Here is a 22,263-nt window from a genome sequence, read left to right on the forward strand (position 1 = left end):
TTAACTGATTTATTTTAGTAAATAATACTTGACTAGATATTTTTCAAGACACTTCTATACAGCTTAAAGTGACATTTAAAGGCTTAACTAGGGTAATTAGGTTAACTAGGCAGATTAGGGTAATTAAGTTATTGTATATCCATGTTTTTGTTCTGTAGCCTATGAGAAAAAAATATATAGCTTAAAGGGGCTAATAATGTTGACCTGAAAATGGTGTTTAAAAAGTTAAAAAACTGCTTTTATTCTAGCCAAAATAAAACAAATAAGAGTTTCTCCAGAAGAAAAAATATTATCAGACATGCTGTGCAAATTTCCTTGCTCTGTTAAACATCATTTGGGAAATATTGGAAAATGAAAATAATTCAATGGGGGGCGAATAATTCTGACTTGAAATGTATTTACAGTTGAAGTCAGAATTATTAGACCTACTGAATATATTTTCCCTAATTCATGATGCCTACTGATTATACCTGAAAACAGCTTTGGAACATGATTATTTAAACATTTAAAAACAGATTAAAATAATTACATTTAATAAAACTATCATAACTAAAAAGGTTATGTTTATATAAAACATCACAATGTTCCATCGCATAGGCTTTAAGAATTTTAATTGCTTATTATTATATCAAATCAACAGGCTTCAATGTGGTCTATATTTTAAGATATTTTTCAAGATACTAGTATTCCACTTAAAGTGACATTTAAAGGCTTAACTTTTCATTGTATAACAGTTGTTTGTGTTGTAGACAATCGAAAAAAAATTGCTTAAGAGGGCTAATAACCTTAAAAATGTTTTATAACAATATAATATAATATAATATAATATAATATAATATAATATAATATAATATAATATAATATAATATAACATAATATAATATAATATAATATAATATAATATAATATAATATAATATAACATAATATAATATAATAAAATAAAACTTTATAATATAACTTTATATAATTATATAAAGAATAAACTATTTATTCTAGCCAAAATAAAACTAATAAGACTTTTTCCAGAAGAAAAATATTATAGGAAATACTGTGAAAAATACCTTCATTTAAGAAATACATATATTCAGTTTCCTTCAGTAGTCACTTATTTATCAGGGATCGCCACAGAGGAATGAACCGCCAACTTATCCAGCATATGTTTTATGCAGCGAATGGCCTTCCAGCCACAACCCAGTACTTTTGGGAACATTTGGGAAATATTTCAATAAAATAAACTAACAGGAGGGCTAGTAATTGTGACTTTAACTGTATATTGATATATATTTATTAAGCTAATTGTAATGCATTGACCTTTAATTGCACGTTTGCCATTGCTCTTTCCAAAAACTACAAACAGAACCAGCTGCCATTTCTGTATTATTCTTTTCTTTGTCCAGAGTCATTTGCTCTCTATCATCTCATTCACCTTGCATCAATATCCGCCTTCTCAAAGACGATCTTACTGGAGAAATACACGGCCACGACACTCAGCACAGACGCGCAGGCCATGTACGCTGTCACGCTGTGGAAAAGCTGCACAATGGAGCCCATTAAGAGTGACGGCAGCACGTGAGACAGCAGGTAGGCACTGTCTAATATGGCGATGTCTGTGCCCATTCCTCTGAGTGATGATGCTGGCGGATCCATGGGGATAGACACTTGCAGATCTAATGTTTTAATATTGTTCTGGAAGGATATGGCACCCGGATACCCATTGACACATCCATTGGTCCTTTTCTGCTTTGCTGAGAAGTGTGTCTCTGATTTGATCAACTTTAGATCATCCTCCTTGAGGGGCAACTGGCGTCTGTCATTGGAGAAAAACACCTGGAAATTGTGAATGCAACACATTAGAATAGAACACATGGGTCAGGGATTTTCTGTATTTATGTACACTCAAAACATTCATTCATTTTATTTTCGTCCCTTTAATAGTCTGGGGTCACCACAACGGAATGAATTGCCAATTTATCCAGCATATGTTTTACGCAGTGGATGCCCTTCCAGCTGCAAACCATCACTGGAAAATTGTTCCAAAATATATTATCAAAATATTTGAGAATATGAGAATATGTTTCTCAAAATATATTTTGAACAGAGGTGAAACAAGTTTTAGTTTTTTTACCCAGACATTTAAAAAGAATACATTTTAAAGCAGTAATCACAATACCATGAAACCGTGATTGTCACACAACCAGCGATCGCTTTCCAGAGATCGCTGGTTCTCACACGAACACCAGAACTTCACTTTCGCATTTCCCAGGACTACATATTCATACATGCACTTCTTCCAAACACGCACGCCTGCTCATTCATCTCGCTTGATTACATACACCAGCTGAACCTTGTCAAAGACTGATAACACACCATACTTAAGCCATTCATGAACCCATCCAGTTTGCCGAGTCTTGTTTACTACTAAGTGACATTACAACACGGTTCTCCTTGTCTTGTTTTCCCCGTGTTTAGACCCTAGCCTTGTTTACCCTTGTTCTCTAGTTTAGCCGCCTGCCTTATGACCTATTGCCTGAATATTGATTACGATTTTGGATTTGCCTGCATATACCTGTTAACACCTGATTTGACCACTGCTTGCCTGACGCTGAATAAACCTGCATATTGGATCTTACCTCGAGTTGTCTTTGTCACTTCCTGGCGTTACAGTGATATCCAAGGTTATCATATCATTAGAATCTTATAACGGCCCATGCCTAATCTCAACACACACTTGACTTGTGCCAATGCATCAAAAAGCATAAGAGACATTTGATTTGTTATATTTAAGACTATATTTGCACTTACAATAGGTTAAAATAGAAAAAGTGGCTAATACCTCTTATAGTCTCTGACATTATCTTATTAATGGCGGATGGCTGCTTCTCACTCAGGGCTGTTTATGCTAATAAAAGAATGATCGTCTCTAATTGGCGGGGCTTTCTTCCTTTGATGACATGTACAAAAGGAGAATGTCACTCAAAATGTTTTTGCAGACTGTTTTAATGAAGTGTGATTATAAGTGAAGTTTAATACTAAGTTAAATTTTATTTATAAATTAATTTCAAAAGGATCACGTGCTTGCAGCTGGCCCTGCATAATTCAATTTATGATTCACCAATCAGGCGATTCCTAAGGCACTATAAACACTGCAAGTTCCATATAGCAGCCATCTTCGTTTTGAAGAATCCCCTCATCCACCCCTACTCCTCCTCCTTTAGATGGGTGGCACGATGGCAAGGAGGTTAGCACTGTTGCCTCACAGCAGGAACGTCACTGGTTCTAGTTCTTACAAAGCCAGCCGCTTTTCTGTACAGAGTTTACACATTCTCCCCGTGCTCACGTGGGTTTCCCCCGGGTTCCCTGGTTTCCTCCCGCTGTCCAAAAACATGCAACTTAAGTTATTCGACTAATCCAAATCGGCACCATAGACATGCTCCAAGTAAATAGTTATATCTTGAAAGCAATCTCTATCTGTTCATTAGTTACTACAGCAGGGGAGTTCTCAAGATCTACTTGAGCCCAAACTCCCCTTTCGCCTTGCAAATGGGACGGAGCCCCGGGCTCGAGGATCTCATGAGCTCAAGGTTCTCCCCCGGGACAGCATGCCAAACAAGCTTTATAATCAATCATCAGCTAAGTGTGAACTCTTGAAACTAATTTCGAGAGGAGCACATGCACATGATTGACCCAGCTGGCCCACATTACCTAATCACGATCTTCCAATCAAAAGGTCCCAAGTCACTATATGTATCATCATTTCCTTTCTACCACTATCTTCATCTGGATGAAACCCCCCTCCTCCCCTTCTTCCAACTTTATCCAGATTGGGCAGCACAGTGGCCCAGTGACACTGTTGCCTCACAGCAAGAATACCAATGGCGCCAGGTCTTCGTTGGGCCATCTATCATTTCTGTACAGAGTTTGAATGTTCTCCCTGTGTCCGCGTGGGTTTCCTCTGGGTTCCCTGGTTTCCTCCCAATGTCCAAATATGCTCTATTTCATGCCTAAAATATGCCTAAATCTTTTTTCTAAATGTCTTACCCTCAGCAGCAAGTTGGTTTTGAGATCGACCTGAGCTCAATCTCCCCTCGCCCTGGGCCCAAGGATCCCTGGAGCTCAGAGCTCTCTCCCGGGACAGCATGCCAAACAAGCTATGTTTAAATCATGAGCTAATTGTGAATTCTTTAATAAATAGAAATAATTAGGGTTTTACCATTAGAGGCTTCTTATATTCACACACTGTTGCCACACAACTGTGCTTAAACCCCTCCTGAAAGTAGTTTTTGCATAATAGGTCCCCTTTAAAGTTTTTGGCCACGATTGCCTTCCATAATGATGTAATATGTGTCTAATGTCACAACAAAACATATCATTAAACTGTCCAGCCTTATATATAATAGTTTGATGCATTGTTATGGAGTTCTTACCTGTGAATTGGAGTGGTAGAGGCATGTGAGTGTGTATGGCAGAATCTGCAGGGTGCAGAAGGTGTATCCCGTAGCTGCGGCCATGATGGTGACCAGTGTAATGTTGTTGGATACAGTCATTATTGCTGTACTCACAGCCAGCACCACCACACTGCTCAAATACAGCTTCCTAACACCCACACACATCACCATCCGCTCCATAAGCAAAGAGAAGATCACAGACGTCACACACTGCAGGAAAAGACCCAGACTGGCCATTCGCACACCTGGAAGGAAACATACTTATATTTATACTTACTTATAAAAAGCTGATATTTATGCATACTTATACTTATAAAACATACTTATGTAAAGTCTTTTTAAAAAAATGTAAGAGTGTACGTAGTTATTAATTAATTAATTAATTTTCCTTCGGCTTAGTCCCTTTATTCATCAGGGGTCGCCACAGGGGAATGAACCGCCAACTTATACAGCATATGTTTTACACAGCGGATGCCCTTTCACCTGCAACCCAGGGCTGGAAAACATCCATACAACTCAGTACTGGGAAACCCACTCCAACACAGGGAGAACATGCAAACTCGACACAGAAATGCCCACTGGCCCAGCTGGGACTAGAACCAGCAGCCTTCTTGCTGTGAGGCACAGGTGCTAACCACTGCGCCCAGCATTGAATTAATAAAGTAAAAAAAAAAATAACACATTTTAAAAGTAAATAAATAAAATAAAATAAATAAATAAACTGTACAAACATTGTAAATTTAGATTTTTTAAAATGGATAAAACTGCACCTTCATCATAGCGTATCCTTCCCAAGGAGCCTGGCTCTTCACTGGGCACACCGTTATACAATCCCTCGCCAACAAAGTCAGTGTAGAAGAGGAGAAAAGACATGAGAGCCATCCAGCTGCACAACTCCGCCACAAACAACCTTGCCATGACTTTTGGCATCCGACTACACAGCCTATACAGTCTGGGAAATACAGAAAGGAGACCAGACAACGTCCTTCGTAGAGGCAAAAATCCAAATGCCAAACAGGGGCAGCAGAACGTTGGTTTTCTGAACATATCAACCTCCCCAAATCTTTCTCTCCCCGTCTGCTCCTCAGAGATGAACCACGTACCTATCAAACAGGCCAAAAAAATGAATGTCAGAACAGTGTAGATGAAAGCCTCCTGTCCACCCAGGTAGACAGCAGTGTCTGAAGTGGTCCAGTCGACAGCGGGAAGCAGGTATCCAATGCATCCTCCCAAACTGAGCATTAGAGAGTAGATGGAAAAAGCCTTGCGGCTTTCTTCTTCTCCAGGAAAAAGATCTGAAACCAAGGCCTCCAAAAGGGTAAAGCAGGCCTGACCACAGAACTCCACTAAACAGATGGCAAGCACCAGCAGTGGGACCTCCAGCCAATGGCCCTGTCTTTGTGTGAGGATTGTGAGGATGGTGGACGTCTGAGGGATGATCAACAGCCCGAGGAGGACGCCCATGGATAACACCCATATGAAGGGTCGCCGACGACCATATTTACTTTTCAAGCTGTCACTCGCCGAACCAATGAGAGGGACGATGATCAGCCCCAACACTGGTCCTACAGCTGAAATAAACATAATTTAGGAAAGAACATTGAGTACTTTTACATGGACACCAATAATCCAATTTTAATACGACAAAGACGTCACTGTGATTAAGAGTCTACCATGTAAACAGCGATTTTTGATTACCTTAATTCGACTAAAGTAAAGTTCATAATGGAACTAAACAGAAATGGAATTAAGACATGTGGAGGATGTAATTTTTATTGGTATTACTGAAGTGCAGTGCAGACATGTAAACACCGCAATCAAACAGTTATTACTGTGTAGGATTTTTGCGTATTTTGAGTCAGGATATTCCACACACACGGCTGTTTGAAACTATTCTCTGCACCTACCGAGTCGTTAAAGGACCATAGACACTTGCATTGTGAAATGCTGAATTTTTTACACCATATGGCGTGTGGTATTTAATTCTATTAAAACAACACAGTTCATAATCGCATCCAATATCTCGTTTGTCACAGGGGCATGCTTGAAATGTTACTGAATGAAAGTGAAAGTGCCAAACTGCAGTTAAAGTCGACAAATTAAAAGTGAAACACCTGAAATTACGTGAAACTCCAGAGGTAATGTAGATGGCGAGGTTACTTGATGACATCAATCAAATTATACATGTAAAACAGAATCATGAAAGAAGGATTCGAAACCCATACAGCAAAATATTTCTGGCCCCACTTAATCAGCTTTTGCTTGGCCCATATGCCGCAGTGAATTACTTTACATGACTGGACCAATTCTGGCTTCCAGACAAGAGCCAAACATAGACCATATCCAGGCCAAGTCTCAGCCAAGTTTATAACCCAGCCTGAACTGGGCCAGATATGTTAGTGTGTCACAACTGCAATGAAATTGACAAACCTATGAATCATTGCGCTTTAGGCGGGCTATAGGGGTGCTTTTTCTGACTGGTTGAATTTTATTTCTAAATTAATAATAATAAAATAATAAAAATGTATTTTAAATGTGGGTCAAGATAGGCCAAACTTACATGGCCCACATATCAATTATTACCATCTGGGCCAAATACTACATTTTACATCTGGCCTAAGTTTTGTGTGCTGCTTTAAAGACCTCTCACCTCTGTCAAACCAGGGCCATGTTTGGCCCATATGCTGTATGCGAGTGCCGAATGAATGCCTGCTGTGCCAAATTTATGCCAAATCAGGGCCAGAATTTTTTGCTACCTGGGAAGGCAACTTATGTAAACACCTTCATCATATTATTTTCTTACTCAGATTAAGCCAATTAATTTGATTACTGATGTCCATGTAAACGTAGTCAGTGTTGAGAACACCATCCTCATGTGTGTATTTGTGTTTGTAAATGCATTAAATTGATAGTCCATAGTAAAAAAGGAAACATACTGGAAGTCAATTCTTAACAGGTTTAGAACCAATGACATTTTCATTATTGATTCAGTAAGCTTTTTTTGAATCACCAATGTCACCTTCAGCTTACAATCAACACCCTTTTCTTTGTTGAAAATAAACAGATAGTAATCTATTAATGATTTGTATGGTTAAATCTTCCATATTTCTCATTTAAAAATGTGCATGCTCATTCGGTAATAGTTTATTTTGATGGTCCATTTGAGTATTAGTAGACTGTCTGCTTAATATCTATTGATACCGCTCTTAGTTTCAACAGACATTTAACTGAATATAAGAAAGTTTGCAAGTACATGTCAACTTACACTAACACTACATCGATTTTATTCCAGTTATCAGACTTGAAATTCAGTTTAGTTTAGTTCAGTAAGTGTAATTTAAATTTCACTGCTTAAAGCCCAAACCTTAAAGAGCAAAGAACATGTTTTTGTTTAAAATAAATAGCTGGTTACATTTTATCAAGGTATTAACATACAGTATTGGGGTGTCCAACAAAACAAAACTCTTTTGAGTAACGTTGTTTGATTAAGTGAGTCAAATGTAATAATTTACGTAGAAAACTAAGCAATTTTAACTTAATGCAAAGTTTTCTCGTGAAAACGCAAATTAGCAAGTGAGTCGTTCAGTAACTGGTCTGACGGATTCACTCTGCTCAATCAGCAAACGATTTGTGTATCTGAATAGAAGAACCAGTTCAATAGAGTCATTTGTTTGTGAGTCGAATACGCTCGGTATCGGCTGTATGGTCTCGCGCCAAAATATTTTTCTAGAGGAAACATGTCTCGTCATATCACAAATAGGTAAGTACCCTACGATTTATAACTTTCAAGAAAATTTCTATATGAAAACTTAAAGCATATGTTTTACTTTATGACTAGCTTTTCACTCTTGGCTAAGTTTACATAAGGACTGTATTTTGTGAGTGAGTTGTACAGTCATTTTTAGGATGATTAATTCATCATATCGTGGAAATTATTTTGCATGACAGTTTAGAAACATCTAAAATTTAAGTCATTTGATTTTAATTTTGTTTATTGTACTTTTTTTAACACTCAGAAACAATGTAGGCTATACCGTATACATATTGTGCCTTTAATATATATATATATATATATATATATATATATATATATATATATATATATATATATATATATATATGTGTGTGTGTGTGTGTATGTATTAAAGGCACAATATGCTATGTAATATTTTTAAATTATAATATAAAAACAAAACACTAGAACAGTACATGATTTGCTGGATTGTGTAGGAGATTTACATTCTCAAAAAAATTTAGAAGAATGTTAAAATCTAGAGAAAGTTATTATTATGGAGTCATATAAGACTCTAAAGTAATTCACGCAAAAGACACGATGTACACATGCGTAGCCAAGATAGAGAATATATATTTAAATTTTTAACTAATGGCATAGTCTTCGATTTTCATCTTTGTTTTATAGAATATATGGAAACAACAAAAATGCTTTATTATGTTGTGCGTTTTATTAGACTCCACAAAGCAGCGTTATTATGAGGCAGATAAGCAGCATAAAATGACATTGAGTTTTTACATTTAGACTTTTAAAATGTCCTCCAAAAACAGCTTTACCCATGAGCTCTTTTTGAGTTACTTACCAAGTACCATGGTCATGAAGCGTTCCTCCACCCCAGCTTCCAGCAGCAGAGGTGGGATGTAGATGGTCCCAGCAGCCAAACAAACCTCCAAGCCACATGTTAATGCATTAATCAAGAACAACTGTGAGGTCCTGCCATGCATGTCCAAATTCTCCACTCGTCCACCTCTTCCCTCTCTCTTTTCCTTCCTTGCTTTAATCTCTGTGGTAGTTAAAGAAATAGTTAAACCATTTTGTAATATTTTATATTGATCCATTTGACCTAGATGGTCAAAAAAAAAAAAAAAAATATATATATATATATATATATATATATATATATATATATATATATTATTTTTTTCTGTTTATTTACAGTTATGAATTTCATTATGGGATGTTGATCTCTGCTCTGTTGACTTTTGATGTTAAAAATTCAACTCTACAGTTTAACGAAGTGACTTTTAGTGACATTTTTGTGGTTTGAAACAATGTAATGTATAAGAAATAATATAAAAATAAGTGCAAAAATAAAACAGAAAATGTACTGGCAGTTTATAACAAGATTTTTTTAGAATTTTTAGTATATTTTTAGTATAATATTCAACACCAACTCAGACAATATAGCACTTTAAACTATTATAAATTGTAAAATATGTCACTTTTTTAACTTTTCAAGGGTAAAAGTAGTTAAAGGATTTAGGGCCCATAATGCAATTCTAATGCATAAATAAAGAGCGAAAAATACAAACATGAATTTCAACATTTAGAAAATTGTTAATTTACAGATTTTTTTTTTTCACAGTGCATGATTAAAGATACAGTTCACCCAAAAATTTATATTTATTTATCATTTGCACACTGACGTAGTTCCAAACCTGTTGAACACAATATATATATATATATATATATATATATATATATATATATATATATATATATATATATATATATATATACATACACATACATACATACTAAAGTATTTTTGAGGACAGCATCCGAAATTTAATTTAATTTTAATTTAAGTTATTGCATCTTAACGTACTTCTCAAGGTATGGTCACGAGAAGTTCTGCTTTAGAAATAACTCCTCTCCCTCAGTCATCTTTCCATCAAGCAAATTTCGGTTGGCGACATCATCAACCAGAGGTGGCAGTAACGCACCAAAAACTGTTGTTGAACACCGTAAAACAGAAAGATGAAGAATAACTCATTCTTGCCATCATATTGATTTACTTTCATCGGCTAGACACGATGTCAGTGCCTTCACTTTTCGATCCGCGATCAGTAAATGTAGCTTGTGTGGACGCTACTGTGCTACTTGACTAATAAAATAGCTTCTCTACTGAAATGCTGTTTGATTTAGAAAGTAGCGACGCTACCACCACACTACTGAGAAATGTAGTTAAGCTAGTAGCGTCACTACTTGTAGCGACACTACTGCCCAACACTGCTGAATTTAATGGCTAAACACGTCTTTATTGAAAATTGTTGTTGCAGATTAAATATTATTTTCCAAGAAGGTTGGACATTAATTTACAGTCATTCAAACATCTTCATCAAAACTTTCAGTCTTGTGCATCTGCCATGTTTGTAGTTTGTTAATACTTTTTACATGTGTTTGTTGAATCAGATTCACATACATACAATGTATTATTCATTCATTCATTTTCTTGTCGGGTTAGTCCCTTTATTAATCTGGGGTCGCCACAGCAGAATGAACCGCCAAGTTATCCAGCAAGTTTTTATGCAGCGGATGCCCTTCCAGCCGGAACCCATCTCTGGGAAAGCAATGTATTATTATCATATTAGCAGTTACCCTGCTGAAAAAGCCAGCTTAAATCAGCCTAGGCTGGTTGGCTGGTTTTAGCTGGTCAACCAGCCTGGTTTTAGAGATTTTGGCCACTTCCAGGCTGGTTTCCAGCCATTTCCAGCCTGGTCTTAGCTGGTAAGGCTGGGACATGACCAGCTAAAACCTGCTTGACCAGCCTAGCCAAGCTGGGAGTCCAGCCAAAACTAGCTATATCCAGCTTAAACCAGGCTGGTCAAGCTGGTTTTAGCTGGATTTGGCTGGTCATTTTCCAGCCTGACCAGCTAAGACCAGGCTGGAAATGGCTGGAAACCAGCCTGGAAATGGCCAAAACCCCTCTAAAACCAGGCTGGTCAACCAGCTAAAACCAGCCAACCAGCCTAGGCTGGTTTAAGCTGGATTTTTCAGCAGGGTAGAGTAAGCACTACCAAGAAAACCATCCAGGTAAACATTGGAATACTCATTTCAACGTACTATGATTTATGACACACTAATTCTTTCTTTCTACTATTTAGTACAAGTGTTGGGCATGTTCCTTTAAAAGAGTAATTAGTTATAGTTAGTAGTTACTTCTCACAAATAGTAACTGAGTTATTAACTGAGTTACATAATTATAAAAGTAACTAATTACCAGGTAAAGTAACTGTTGTGTTAATTTAAAACTAATTTATTTTGTCAAATGACTTTAAAATAAATATAAAACATTGTACACTAGTCTACACTATTTTAATGTTGCTGTGGGAGACAACGGCAGCATGACCTCAACTATATATCTAGATAGTATTTTGTTTAATTCTGTGTAAGTAATAGGTGTTGGTGGTTGAGAAAAATCAAGTTTTATTTGTTTTGATTTCTTGGCTTGGTCTCCTCTGTTAGTCGCAGAGATCACCTGCATAGCTACTAATTTAGTAGCGGCAAGTAACAACGTGAGGTACTTCATTAGATGAAAATTACTTCAGTGTTCTCAATTATAGTACCGATCATTTTATTGTCAGTAATGATAATCAACGGTTCAATTGATTAATTGTTATTTTAAACAGAACTGTTATTTGTAACGCTTTTTATTCATTGCGCCATTATTCCCATCACTGTTTAGTACAGATAGTATGCGAATTGGGATTCAGCTATTGACATAGTATTTTATTTTCCTACTGTGGAGGTAAAAATGGCTACCGGTTTCCAACATTCTTCATAATATCTTCTTTCGTGTTCAATTGTGAAAAAAAATATTGCTTAATCTTTGAGTGAACTATCCATTAAATGGTCACATGAAGAGCTTTAAAATGTGCAGTTTTGTTTGATATGTGACACAATTTTAATTGAACCATCAAGACAGGGCAAGAAATAGGGCTCCACTTTTAAAAAACATCCAATAGCGTTTTGTTCTTATCACAGCTCTGCCAATGAGAGTTGTCGAGCTCAAGCGCATCAGCAAATGAGAAGCATCTTGAAAGGGGAACGGCATGTCAGATACTAGAGAGCATTTAATTGGTCAGAATATTTGACGAAAAAACGAAGTATAATGTGATGTCATAAATATCGTTGATCCATTTAGGGTGGATTATTTTTAATGTACATATCACCTAAATTTGGATTTTTAGTCTCTGTTTTGGAGCACACTAGCTTATAAATATCTCTAATTGTAACATACTAATACTAGCATCTTAAAAAAACTTAATTCTGATTGCACTGGGACTTTAAAGCTGTTAAACACCTCGCATAAATAATACACATTATTTAAATCTGATTATATTTCTTACACAAATCTGCTAAATTGAGTAAGAAGGCTGTCAATATGTTATGAATCATACATCGACTGTATTTCCCAATTTTCACAACAACTTCTTTCACAATTACTCAGGTATTATGCAAGGCTGAGTTTTCCATTTAGGCTGACAGATCAGAAATAACGTCATGTGTTTATGAGCGTTGACACCAGGATGTGTGACGGAATATAACACCCCTTTGGTCAACACAGCATGTTTGTCCAGCACTATAAAATATGGTGACTTACTTAGCACACAACCGCTGATCTTTGACCTTGAAGTGTGTTGCGAGGAACAATATGTACTAATCACAGTGTATCTACCAGACCAGATTCATTGATAGCGGACTTAGCACAGTCTTGATTGTTTTGGAAACTTTAAACGGTGGGAATAAACAAAAAAAGAAATGCATATGCAGGAATAATTTCCACAGTGTCGGCAATTTCTTTGCCAGTTTCAGATTACTTGCAACACTTTTAGAGTGATTGTGGGTTTTTTCCAGTTAATAGACTCATTAACTAGCTTTCTATGGTTTGTAGAAATGTGAGTTGCCTGTTTAGCACATACTGACGTAAATGACAAAAAAGATCCACTGACACATTTATATTTAGCCAATTAAGCAAACTGCAAATCTCATGTTTCGTTTAATCTCATGAAAGTTAAAAACAAGGAAATAAAGCGTGTTTATTGAGGGTTTTAGAATTGTGGCGCTACTTTAATCATATTTAAGTGCATTTCCCTACACTCAAAAAACTGCTCGTTAAAATGAGCTGAATAAACACATTTCTTGAGGGGTTTTTGGGAAAACTTAATTGTTTTATGTTCAATTCAGTTTAATTTCTTAATCAGTTAAGTTAACTTTATCGATTTGGGTTGGGACGACATGAAGGAAGCATTGTACAGTGTGCACTTTAAAAACATGCAGGCTTCCACACAACTCCTTCATGTTGTCCCAAAACAAATCGATTATTGTTTTTTTTTTTTTTTTTTTTTACAAATTTAAGTGGATTGAACTTAAAAGAATTAAGTTGCCCCCTCCCCCAAAACAGATAGGAATTGTGTTGTTTCAATTCATTTTAAATAAGTAGTTTAAACTAACTGCAAATTTATTTTTGGAGTGTAGAAATCTTATTATTACTAAGGTCAAAGACAAGAAAATAATTATTAATTAAGTATTAATACTCTTTAACACAATTTGTTCCACTGCTTTTAATTTATGCTTATTTTTCAAAAAAAAGATTATATTTTCACTATTATGATTAAAAATGCATTGATTAAAATAACAATTAAAAATTAATGTTATTTGAATATTTATGTTTTATTTATTTTCAAGAGTTCACACTTAGCTCATGATTTATACATAGCTTGTTTGGCATGCTGTCCCGGGAGAGAGCCCTGAGCTCAAGGGATCCTCGAGCCCAGGGCTCCCCCCTTTTGCAGGGCGAGTGGAGATTGAGCTCAGGTCTATCTCAAACTCCCCCGCTGCTGAGGCCAAGGCGAACTTCCTGAGAGTAAGACATTATAAAAAAGATTTAGGCTTGTTTTATCTATAATATAGAGCACATTTGGATGGTGGGAGGAAACCGGGGAACCCGGGGGAAACCCACGCGGACACGGGGAGAACATGCAAACTCCACACAGAAATACCAGATGGCTCAGCGAGGACCCAACCCCATTGGTATTCTTGCTGTGAGGCAACAGTGCTAGTCACTGGGCCACCGTGCCGCCCATTCTGGATAAAGGAGGAAGAAGGGGAGGAGGAGGGTTTGTTCTAGACGAAGATAGTTGTAGAAAGGAAATGAGGATATATATAGTGATTTGAGATCCTTTGATTGGAGGATCATAATTAGCTAATGTGGACCAGCTGGGTCAATCATGAGCACATGCTCCTCTCGAAATTAGTTTATAATTAAACTACACTTACAGTGAACTTGGTTTCTTAAAATTTTTCTTGAATAACTTGACTATTTACATATAGCTGAACTAAGGGTATTGTTTCATTGTTATAAACCAAAACAGAAAAAGTGCTAGTATATGTATATAAAGAGTAATTGGTCACACTTTATTTGGATGGTCAATTTGTTGAATTAAGTTACAGTGCATCTACATGCAAACAAATTCTAATTAGATTAAAAGTAGACTGTTATGTTGGGGTTAGGGTTAGTGTAAGTTGACATGTACTTGCAAAGTTTCTTATAGTCAGTTAAATGTCTGTTGAAGGAGCAGTATTAGCAGATATTAAGCAGACTGTTTACTAACACTCAAATGGATTATCAAAATAAAGTGTTAACGAGTAATTTTATACTACTGAGTAGTCATAATACTATTTCACACTGTTCTAGCAAATTACTCAGTATTTAACTGTAATGTGAATTGTAGAACAGTTATACAGTCTGTTACTGTATTATAAAGTTGCATTGTGAAAATGACTATATTTTATGGTAAAGAAATGTATGTAAATACACAGATCAAGATAAATTGTGCTGTAAATGTAAACAGTATTCTTACTGATTTACAGTAAGTTACTGTAGATTCTAGGATACAAGTGCACAACAATACATTTTTACGGCTGTATTTTTGGATTCAATAAATTTGGCTTTAAGAATAATAGAGTTAAAACAAAAAAAGGTCACACTTTAAGTTTTCATATTTATTGTTAGTTAATGTACTTAATGTGAATTACTCACAAACATAAATGATTTATTGATAATCAGGGTGCAAATTGCGGGGGAGGGAGAGGGGGTAATTAATACTTGATTTCCCTAAATGATGTCAAAACAAGATGTGTGTTTGGTGGGATGGAAGTGTTCCCTTTAAATAGTGGAAAATTGTTTGATATGATCTGTTTTAAATACTACTCATACTATCAAAAAGAAATGAACATAAATATGACACCCCCTATCCCTCGCCCATATTGGTTCAACCCTTGGAAATGTATGATGGCGCACAACAAATAAATCGATAGACACTGCAAGTGCTCTAAAGACACATTTTTCTTGTAAAATAGGTGTTTGTGTCTGCAAATTGCCTAAAAGTCAGATTAGATGCAAAGTTTGTATTTAAAGTAAATAAATAAATAAATTGAATTTGATTGTAATGCAATAATGTGCAGTTCTTGTAAAGCTGCTTTGAAACAATAATTGTTGGAAAAAGCAAAACGCAAATAAACTTGAATTGAATTGATTTGTTAATTAATCATAGTACAGCCTTTACTAATGCATTATTAATATCCAGCGTTTCCTCTAGGATTTTTCCAGCTGTGGTGGCAGGCCTTTTACACAGATCTAAAAATACCTATGACGTTATTTCAATTTCAAGTCAAGATTGCATTTGTGTAATGCGAGCATGCGAATCTCTTTGTTTGCGTGCCGATTTCCGCTGTTCGTGCACAAAACTTCTTTCATGGCCCTGGGCTCAAATATACGCGGCTCAAGTGCAGATTTTCTTGAGCTCTCTCAAATAAACACTGATTAAGTATGATTTAGTGCATTTATGTAACAAGTATGTCTCCAACATTTATTAGGTTTGCTAGGAATATTGTCTCCAACAGACCTACGAAATCATGTAATCCAAATTCATGCTTGTTAACATTACACTGTTAACAATTTTTGGTAGAATTTACGGTAAATCAAATACAGCAAAAATACTGTATTAACATTTACTGTATTTCTGACGGCAGACACGTGAACTAGGAGAATGTTTTTCTCGTATTACTGACGGGCTTAAACCACATCTGACAGATTAAAACGGCTTTAACAGACACATTTCTAAGTTGTGTGTCACAAAAACACTCTGTAATATATTAAAAACGTTATTGAAACCCATTTTCGGAGCGCAAATTACCAGTTGTACGCGCTGTAAACGGAAGTTTTTAGCATTCTACCGGAATACACTGCTCGCTATGGCGCCCACCATGCAGCAGCCATGAAAAAGGTCTATAAGCACTGTCGCATCCTCTTTTCACAGTGCATTGGGAAGGAAAGAAACACGTCTTTAAAGCGCTGTATGCACAAACACATTAGAGTTTAACTTTTATGAGTGACACTCGTTTATTTGGCTGTCAAGCATACATGTTGGACTCCTGCCTAAGCTAAGAGTAAAAAGTCTTAAGTATAACTTGAATCAAACATAACTGAACCATGAAAGGTTTTAGACAGGAAAGAAGCACCGAAGCGAATCACATCTTACCTGACGCTGCCTTTGACAGGGGACTTCAGGTCCTGGAACATTTTTTGTTTCTTAAATTGACATTGTGTTTGATGGCATACATCTGTTTTAGGACAAAATTAGCAAGCGTTTTTAAATTTTAAAGAAACATATTTAGACCAAAATGATTATATAGTTAAATATTGTACAGTTCTATAATTTATTTATAAAATGCTCTATAAAGAAAATTAGCATATATACAGTGATACATAACAGTCATTTAATTAATTAATCAAAGAAAGTTATCTTTTTTATGGTTTTATGGCTTTACAGGTACAGGTGTATCATCAGCTTCACGTCGTCAAATATGCTATGCAATAAAAGTAGACAGAAAACAGCAGTTGACATACATACGTCTGATTTCCATGCAAACATGTAAACTGAAGTGTCGCCGTTGTATTGCTGTGGCTGTATGGAGTCCCATGTAAACGTGTCCAAACTTACAGTGACATGAGTTGAAGTTGAGGATCAGCAGTTGCAGGAGGAAGTGGGCGGGACGAGCTGTGAGAACACACACACACACGACAAGAGCCACATCATAGACACTAGCCCGATCAGCTGCATTCTATAGCAGTTTCAGCTGCTTATCAATAAAGTTTCCAACACATCAGTACAGGTGTGTTTCCAGTTATATTACAGCTTCCGTTAAAGGAGCATTTACAGTAAACTTGCTATCTATCTATCTATCTATCTATCTATCTATCTATCTATCTATCTATCTATCTATCTATCTATCTATCTATCTATCTATCTATCTATCTATCTATCTATCTATCTGTCTGTCAGTCTGCCTATCTATCTATTCCTATTTGGTGTTATTCCATCTGTCCAACTACACTGGTCTTTCCATCCATCCCTTCACCCATTTGTCTGTCTTTCTACTCATCATTCATATACGTATTGTCTTTTTATCTATTTATCCATCCGACTACACTTATTTGTAGTCTTTCCATCTATCCGTTCATTCGTCAAAGAAGTTTTTGGAGTGGCCTAGTCAAAGTACTGACCCGAATCCAATTGAGATACTGTGGCATGACCTTAAAAAGGCAGTTTTTTTAATGGACCCAATGGTCTGTCTGTCTGTCTGTCTGTCTGTCTGTCTGCCTATCTATCTATTCCTATTTGGTGTTATTCCATCCGTCAACTACACTTATTTTTAGTCTTTCCATCCATCCCTTCACCCATTCGTCTGTCTTTCTACTCATCATTCATATACGTATTGTCTTTTTATCTATTTATCCATCCAACTACACTTATTTGTAGTCTTTCCATCTATCCGTTCATTCGTCAAAGAAGTTTTTGGAGTGGCCTAGTCAAAGTACTGACCCGAATCCAATTGAGATACTGTGGCATGACCTTAAAAAGGCAGTTTTTTTAATGGACCCAATGGTCTGTCTGCCTGTCTTTCTTTCTTTTTTTCTTTCTTTCTTTTTTTCTTTCTTTCTTTCTTTCTTTCTTTCTTTCTTTCTTTCTTTCTTTCTTTCTTTCTTTCTTTCTATCTATCTATCCATCCATCCATCCATCCATACTTACCTATTTGGTGTTATTCCACCCGTCCAACTAATCTGTTGTTTTTCTATTCATCCCTCCATATTTGTCTGTCTTTCTACTCATCATTTAATATACATATTGACTTTTTATCTATCCAACCATCCAACTACACTTATTTGTAGTCTTTCCATCTATCCGTTCATTTGTCAAAGAGGGTTTTAGAGTGGCCTTGTCAAAGTCCTGATCTGAATCCAAATGAGACGCTGTGGCATGACCTTGAAAAGAAGGTTAATGCTTGAAAACCCTACAGTGTGGCTGAATTACATATATACCTATTGTTTGTTTCTATCCATCTGCTGTCTGTCATTTTGCTCATGTAAACTGTCACTGCATTGTGTTAACTTCTTCCCCACGAGTGCAAAAATGTGGATGGTTCAGTTTTATTTCCTTTTGAGAAATCCACATTTATCAAGAGTAGGCTATATCTCCAATTTCAACCCAACGTTGAATCTGTATTACAATAGAGTGTCACATGTGGGTTGAAGGCGTTGTATCACACATTTACATTTACATTTACACTTACAGTGTACACAAAGCTTATATACACTGACTTGGTATGAAAGTTAACACATGCATTTATGCAGTTTAATTAAAATTTTGATTTGCTAACAACTTTTTTCCCAATTGCAAACAGAACAACAACAAAAAACTTCTCTAGATATATTGTAAATGCTTAAAGATTAATTTAGATGCTAAAAATAACAGAAACCACTTCATTTTTGAAGGTCTTGTTTCTCACATTCAAGCAGGCTTACTTGACAATATTTCACACTGTGTAAGTTTGTTTTGCACCTCTAGCCTTTAAACTTCCTTCACAGTTCTCAGAAACATTGTCATCTTTTTTTCTGACGACCCTGGTAAATAATTAAGTTTTTTGATGTAACTGCTTTTACTTACTTTATTTTTTTATTTTAATGGGGTCTATTGGTAATGCTCATGGTTCACAGGGGCGCCCCCAAGGGGTGGCCACAGCCACCCCTGCGCAAGCTGTGGCCACCCCAGTGACTTTGCTGTTGGTATTATTAATTTAAATGTACTTACACAAATGTAAAATATTTCAAAAAATAAATGAATGAATGCATAAATAAATAAAATGCAGCCCCTAAATTATTATGGATTGATTGGTGACACTGACGTTCACTGCCCCTCCCCGATCGCAATGGACAGCATGCACACACCTTCAATAGACAGCAATGGCAATGTATATTTACCTTAAGGTACATTAATAGAAAAAGCTGTATTAATAACATTACTTACTTAATAATATTGTGTCTCAGAGAGGAATATGGATACATTATATTATTAGGGTCTGCATAGTGATTGTGTGTGTGTATATTGGAATGCCTTTTGTACAATTTCTTCAGTTGTCTGTTTTATTAACTCATTAATCTTGTTTTATTAATTAACTCATTAGACATGGCATGCTGTACAATACAATTATGTTAAAAATAAGTAAAGTTATATATATATATATATATATATATATATATATATATATATATATATATATATATATATATATATATATATATAAAGTGTTTTTAACTAAATATTGTTTTGTTTTATTTGGTTTGCACAAGTACTTGCTGAATTATTTCAATGAATAAATTGCAATACTTCAAGAGTAATTAATTAAATGCATCAATTCCACATTATTTCATTGACCAGAAACAAAAATATAACATTATACTAAATTCATTATTTTTTTGTGTGCCACCCCAAGATTTGGTATGGCCTCTTCGGGACACTCCTAAGAAAATTTTCTGGGGGCGCCACTGATGGTTCCCCAAACATCTCTCGAGTATCTGTGAAACAGACGTTAAACAACAAACACTATGTTGTAAACACTGACACCGTGTGTTAGAATTTAGTATCACACCTGCTCTTCTAATTGACTGCCATAGTAATGTGCACGGAAACCAAAATGACAAATAAAATAAACTCTGTACATTCTATCAATGCGTTAACTGCGTTTTCTGTTTACAGATGGACAGTGTTTTCAGTGGATATACGCAGGAGGTGATTTAAACGGGGTTTGGGGGGCCCCCTAATTAATTGACCACCCTATTTAATAATTTTTATCCCCCTTGAAGGAAATCAAAACCGGATGTATGGGGAGGTTTTCCCTTTAAATAGTTTGCTCTGATCTGTACCTTAATTAATAATTCTATTATTAAGATGTCAATACTTTTGACCACCGCATAACGGTTCATCCTATTTTCGATGCATAATCGTGCCAGTCAGTCTATGTGAGAAGTCATTCAACAGTCTGAAACTGCAGATCAAGAGACTTTATTTTCTGTAAAACATGAGTTGGTATCTTCATATATCTTAAAAGTAAAAATTAGATGTATAGTTTGACCTACAGTAACCTCTAAAATAGCTAATCAGAGGTGACTCAAGGCCAGAATACACTAAATATCCCTCAAAACATGAGCATGTATTACAGAAACCAACACAAACTCACCCCCAGCCCTGATCATCAATGTATGATTTGCACCCTGAACATAGGCCAGAACATCTCCGTGAGGGATAGTTCACCCATGATCGAAAATGTCCTCACTATTTACTCATGTTCAAGCGGTTCAATTGTCAGTTTCTTTCCTTTTGTTGAACACAAAACAAAAATATTTTGAATAATGTTGGAAAAAAGCCCAAAATACCATGGCTGTTTCTTTCCTGTGTTTAACAGAAGAAAGGAACAAGTGGAGAATGTGGAAATGATGCCAGAATTTGCATTTGTTTGATGAACTAAGCCTTTAAATTGGGATGGATCTGGATGTTTAAAGAAGAGAAGATGCTAATGGAGTTCTTATAACAAGCTTTTCTTAAATTGCTTGAATCCAGCACCAAAATAAATAAAAATGATATATTTACATTTCCCAGAGATGGGTTGCGGCTGGAAGGGCATCCGCTGCGTAAAAACTTGCTGGATAAGTTGGCGGTTCATTCCGCTGTGGCGACCCCGGATTAATAAAGGGACTAAGCCGACAAGAAAATGAATGAATGAATGAATGGATCCATTTACAAAACTATACTAAATCTTTAGACTCATCATGGGTCAAAGACCCCTCTATATATCATGCTATCATCCTAAATCAGGGGTCACCAACCTTTTGATAACTGAGAGCTACTTCTTGGGTATTTAGTGTGAAGGGCTACCAGTTTGATACACACTTCCTAATAACAAATTTGCTCAATTTACTTTTAATTATATGTTATTAATAATTAATGATATTCATCTATGTGAAGACACTGATCATGTTAATGATTTCTCACAATAGTTGTCAACAATGATTGGAAACAGATAAATATCAACCAATGCAAGTGTGATTTAAAAAGAATAGCTAAAAAAATATTAGATGCAGCGGTATGTGGTGCTATGGTGAGCTAATTTTATAACAGGGCCACGGGCAACTCATGTGATCCTCGCGGGCTACCTGGGGCACTATGTTGGTGACCCCTGTCCTAAATATTGTCAGGTTATTTAGTACAAGAATCAATTGATGATATATAAATGACTCAGAATGCATTGAATGTTATATTATGAAAATGACAACAAATGATTTTGTTACTAAAATTGAACTTAATATTTTGTTAAGTTTGATGTAAGCTGAGAAAAGTGTAAGTGATTAAACTAAAACATTAGTCTACTCTGCATGAGTGTTTGTCAGAGTGTACACTGAATGACATTCTGACATTATTCATTCATTCATTTGCTTTTCGGCTTAGTCTCTTATTTCATCCATATTTTGACATTTTATTTCAGAAAAGTTTTTGGAAACATTGAACCAGATGCGTGCTTTTAATACTAATTTTACTTTGACGCAGACACCAAAGTGAGGTGTCTCATCTTTAAGCTTAACAGGATTTAAAATGGTTGCAGGATGCATTTAACATTCTTAAAG

At 35.7% G+C, this 22,263-nt stretch overlaps 1 protein-coding gene across 2 annotated transcripts; it reads right to left on the reverse strand.

Annotated features, from left to right (window-relative positions):
• Positions 1 to 668: 668 nt before the first annotated feature.
• slc45a3 (solute carrier family 45 member 3) lies at positions 669 to 17,256 on the reverse strand. Of its 2 annotated transcripts, NM_001098195.1 has the most exon segments (7): positions 669 to 892; positions 923 to 1,829; positions 4,427 to 4,692; positions 5,218 to 6,018; positions 9,043 to 9,243; positions 16,787 to 16,868; positions 17,159 to 17,256. In NM_001098195.1, coding segments are annotated over 4 exon segments (1,614 nt in total). In that variant the 5' UTR covers positions 9,185 to 9,243; positions 16,787 to 16,868; positions 17,159 to 17,256; the 3' UTR covers positions 669 to 892; positions 923 to 1,424.
• Between the last annotated feature and the right edge of the window lie 5,007 nt (positions 17,257 to 22,263).

The sequence above is a fragment of the Danio rerio genome, chromosome 11 (assembly GCF_049306965.1).
Source record: "Danio rerio strain Tuebingen ecotype United States chromosome 11, GRCz12tu, whole genome shotgun sequence".
Taxonomy (NCBI): Eukaryota; Metazoa; Chordata; class Actinopteri; order Cypriniformes; family Danionidae; genus Danio; species Danio rerio.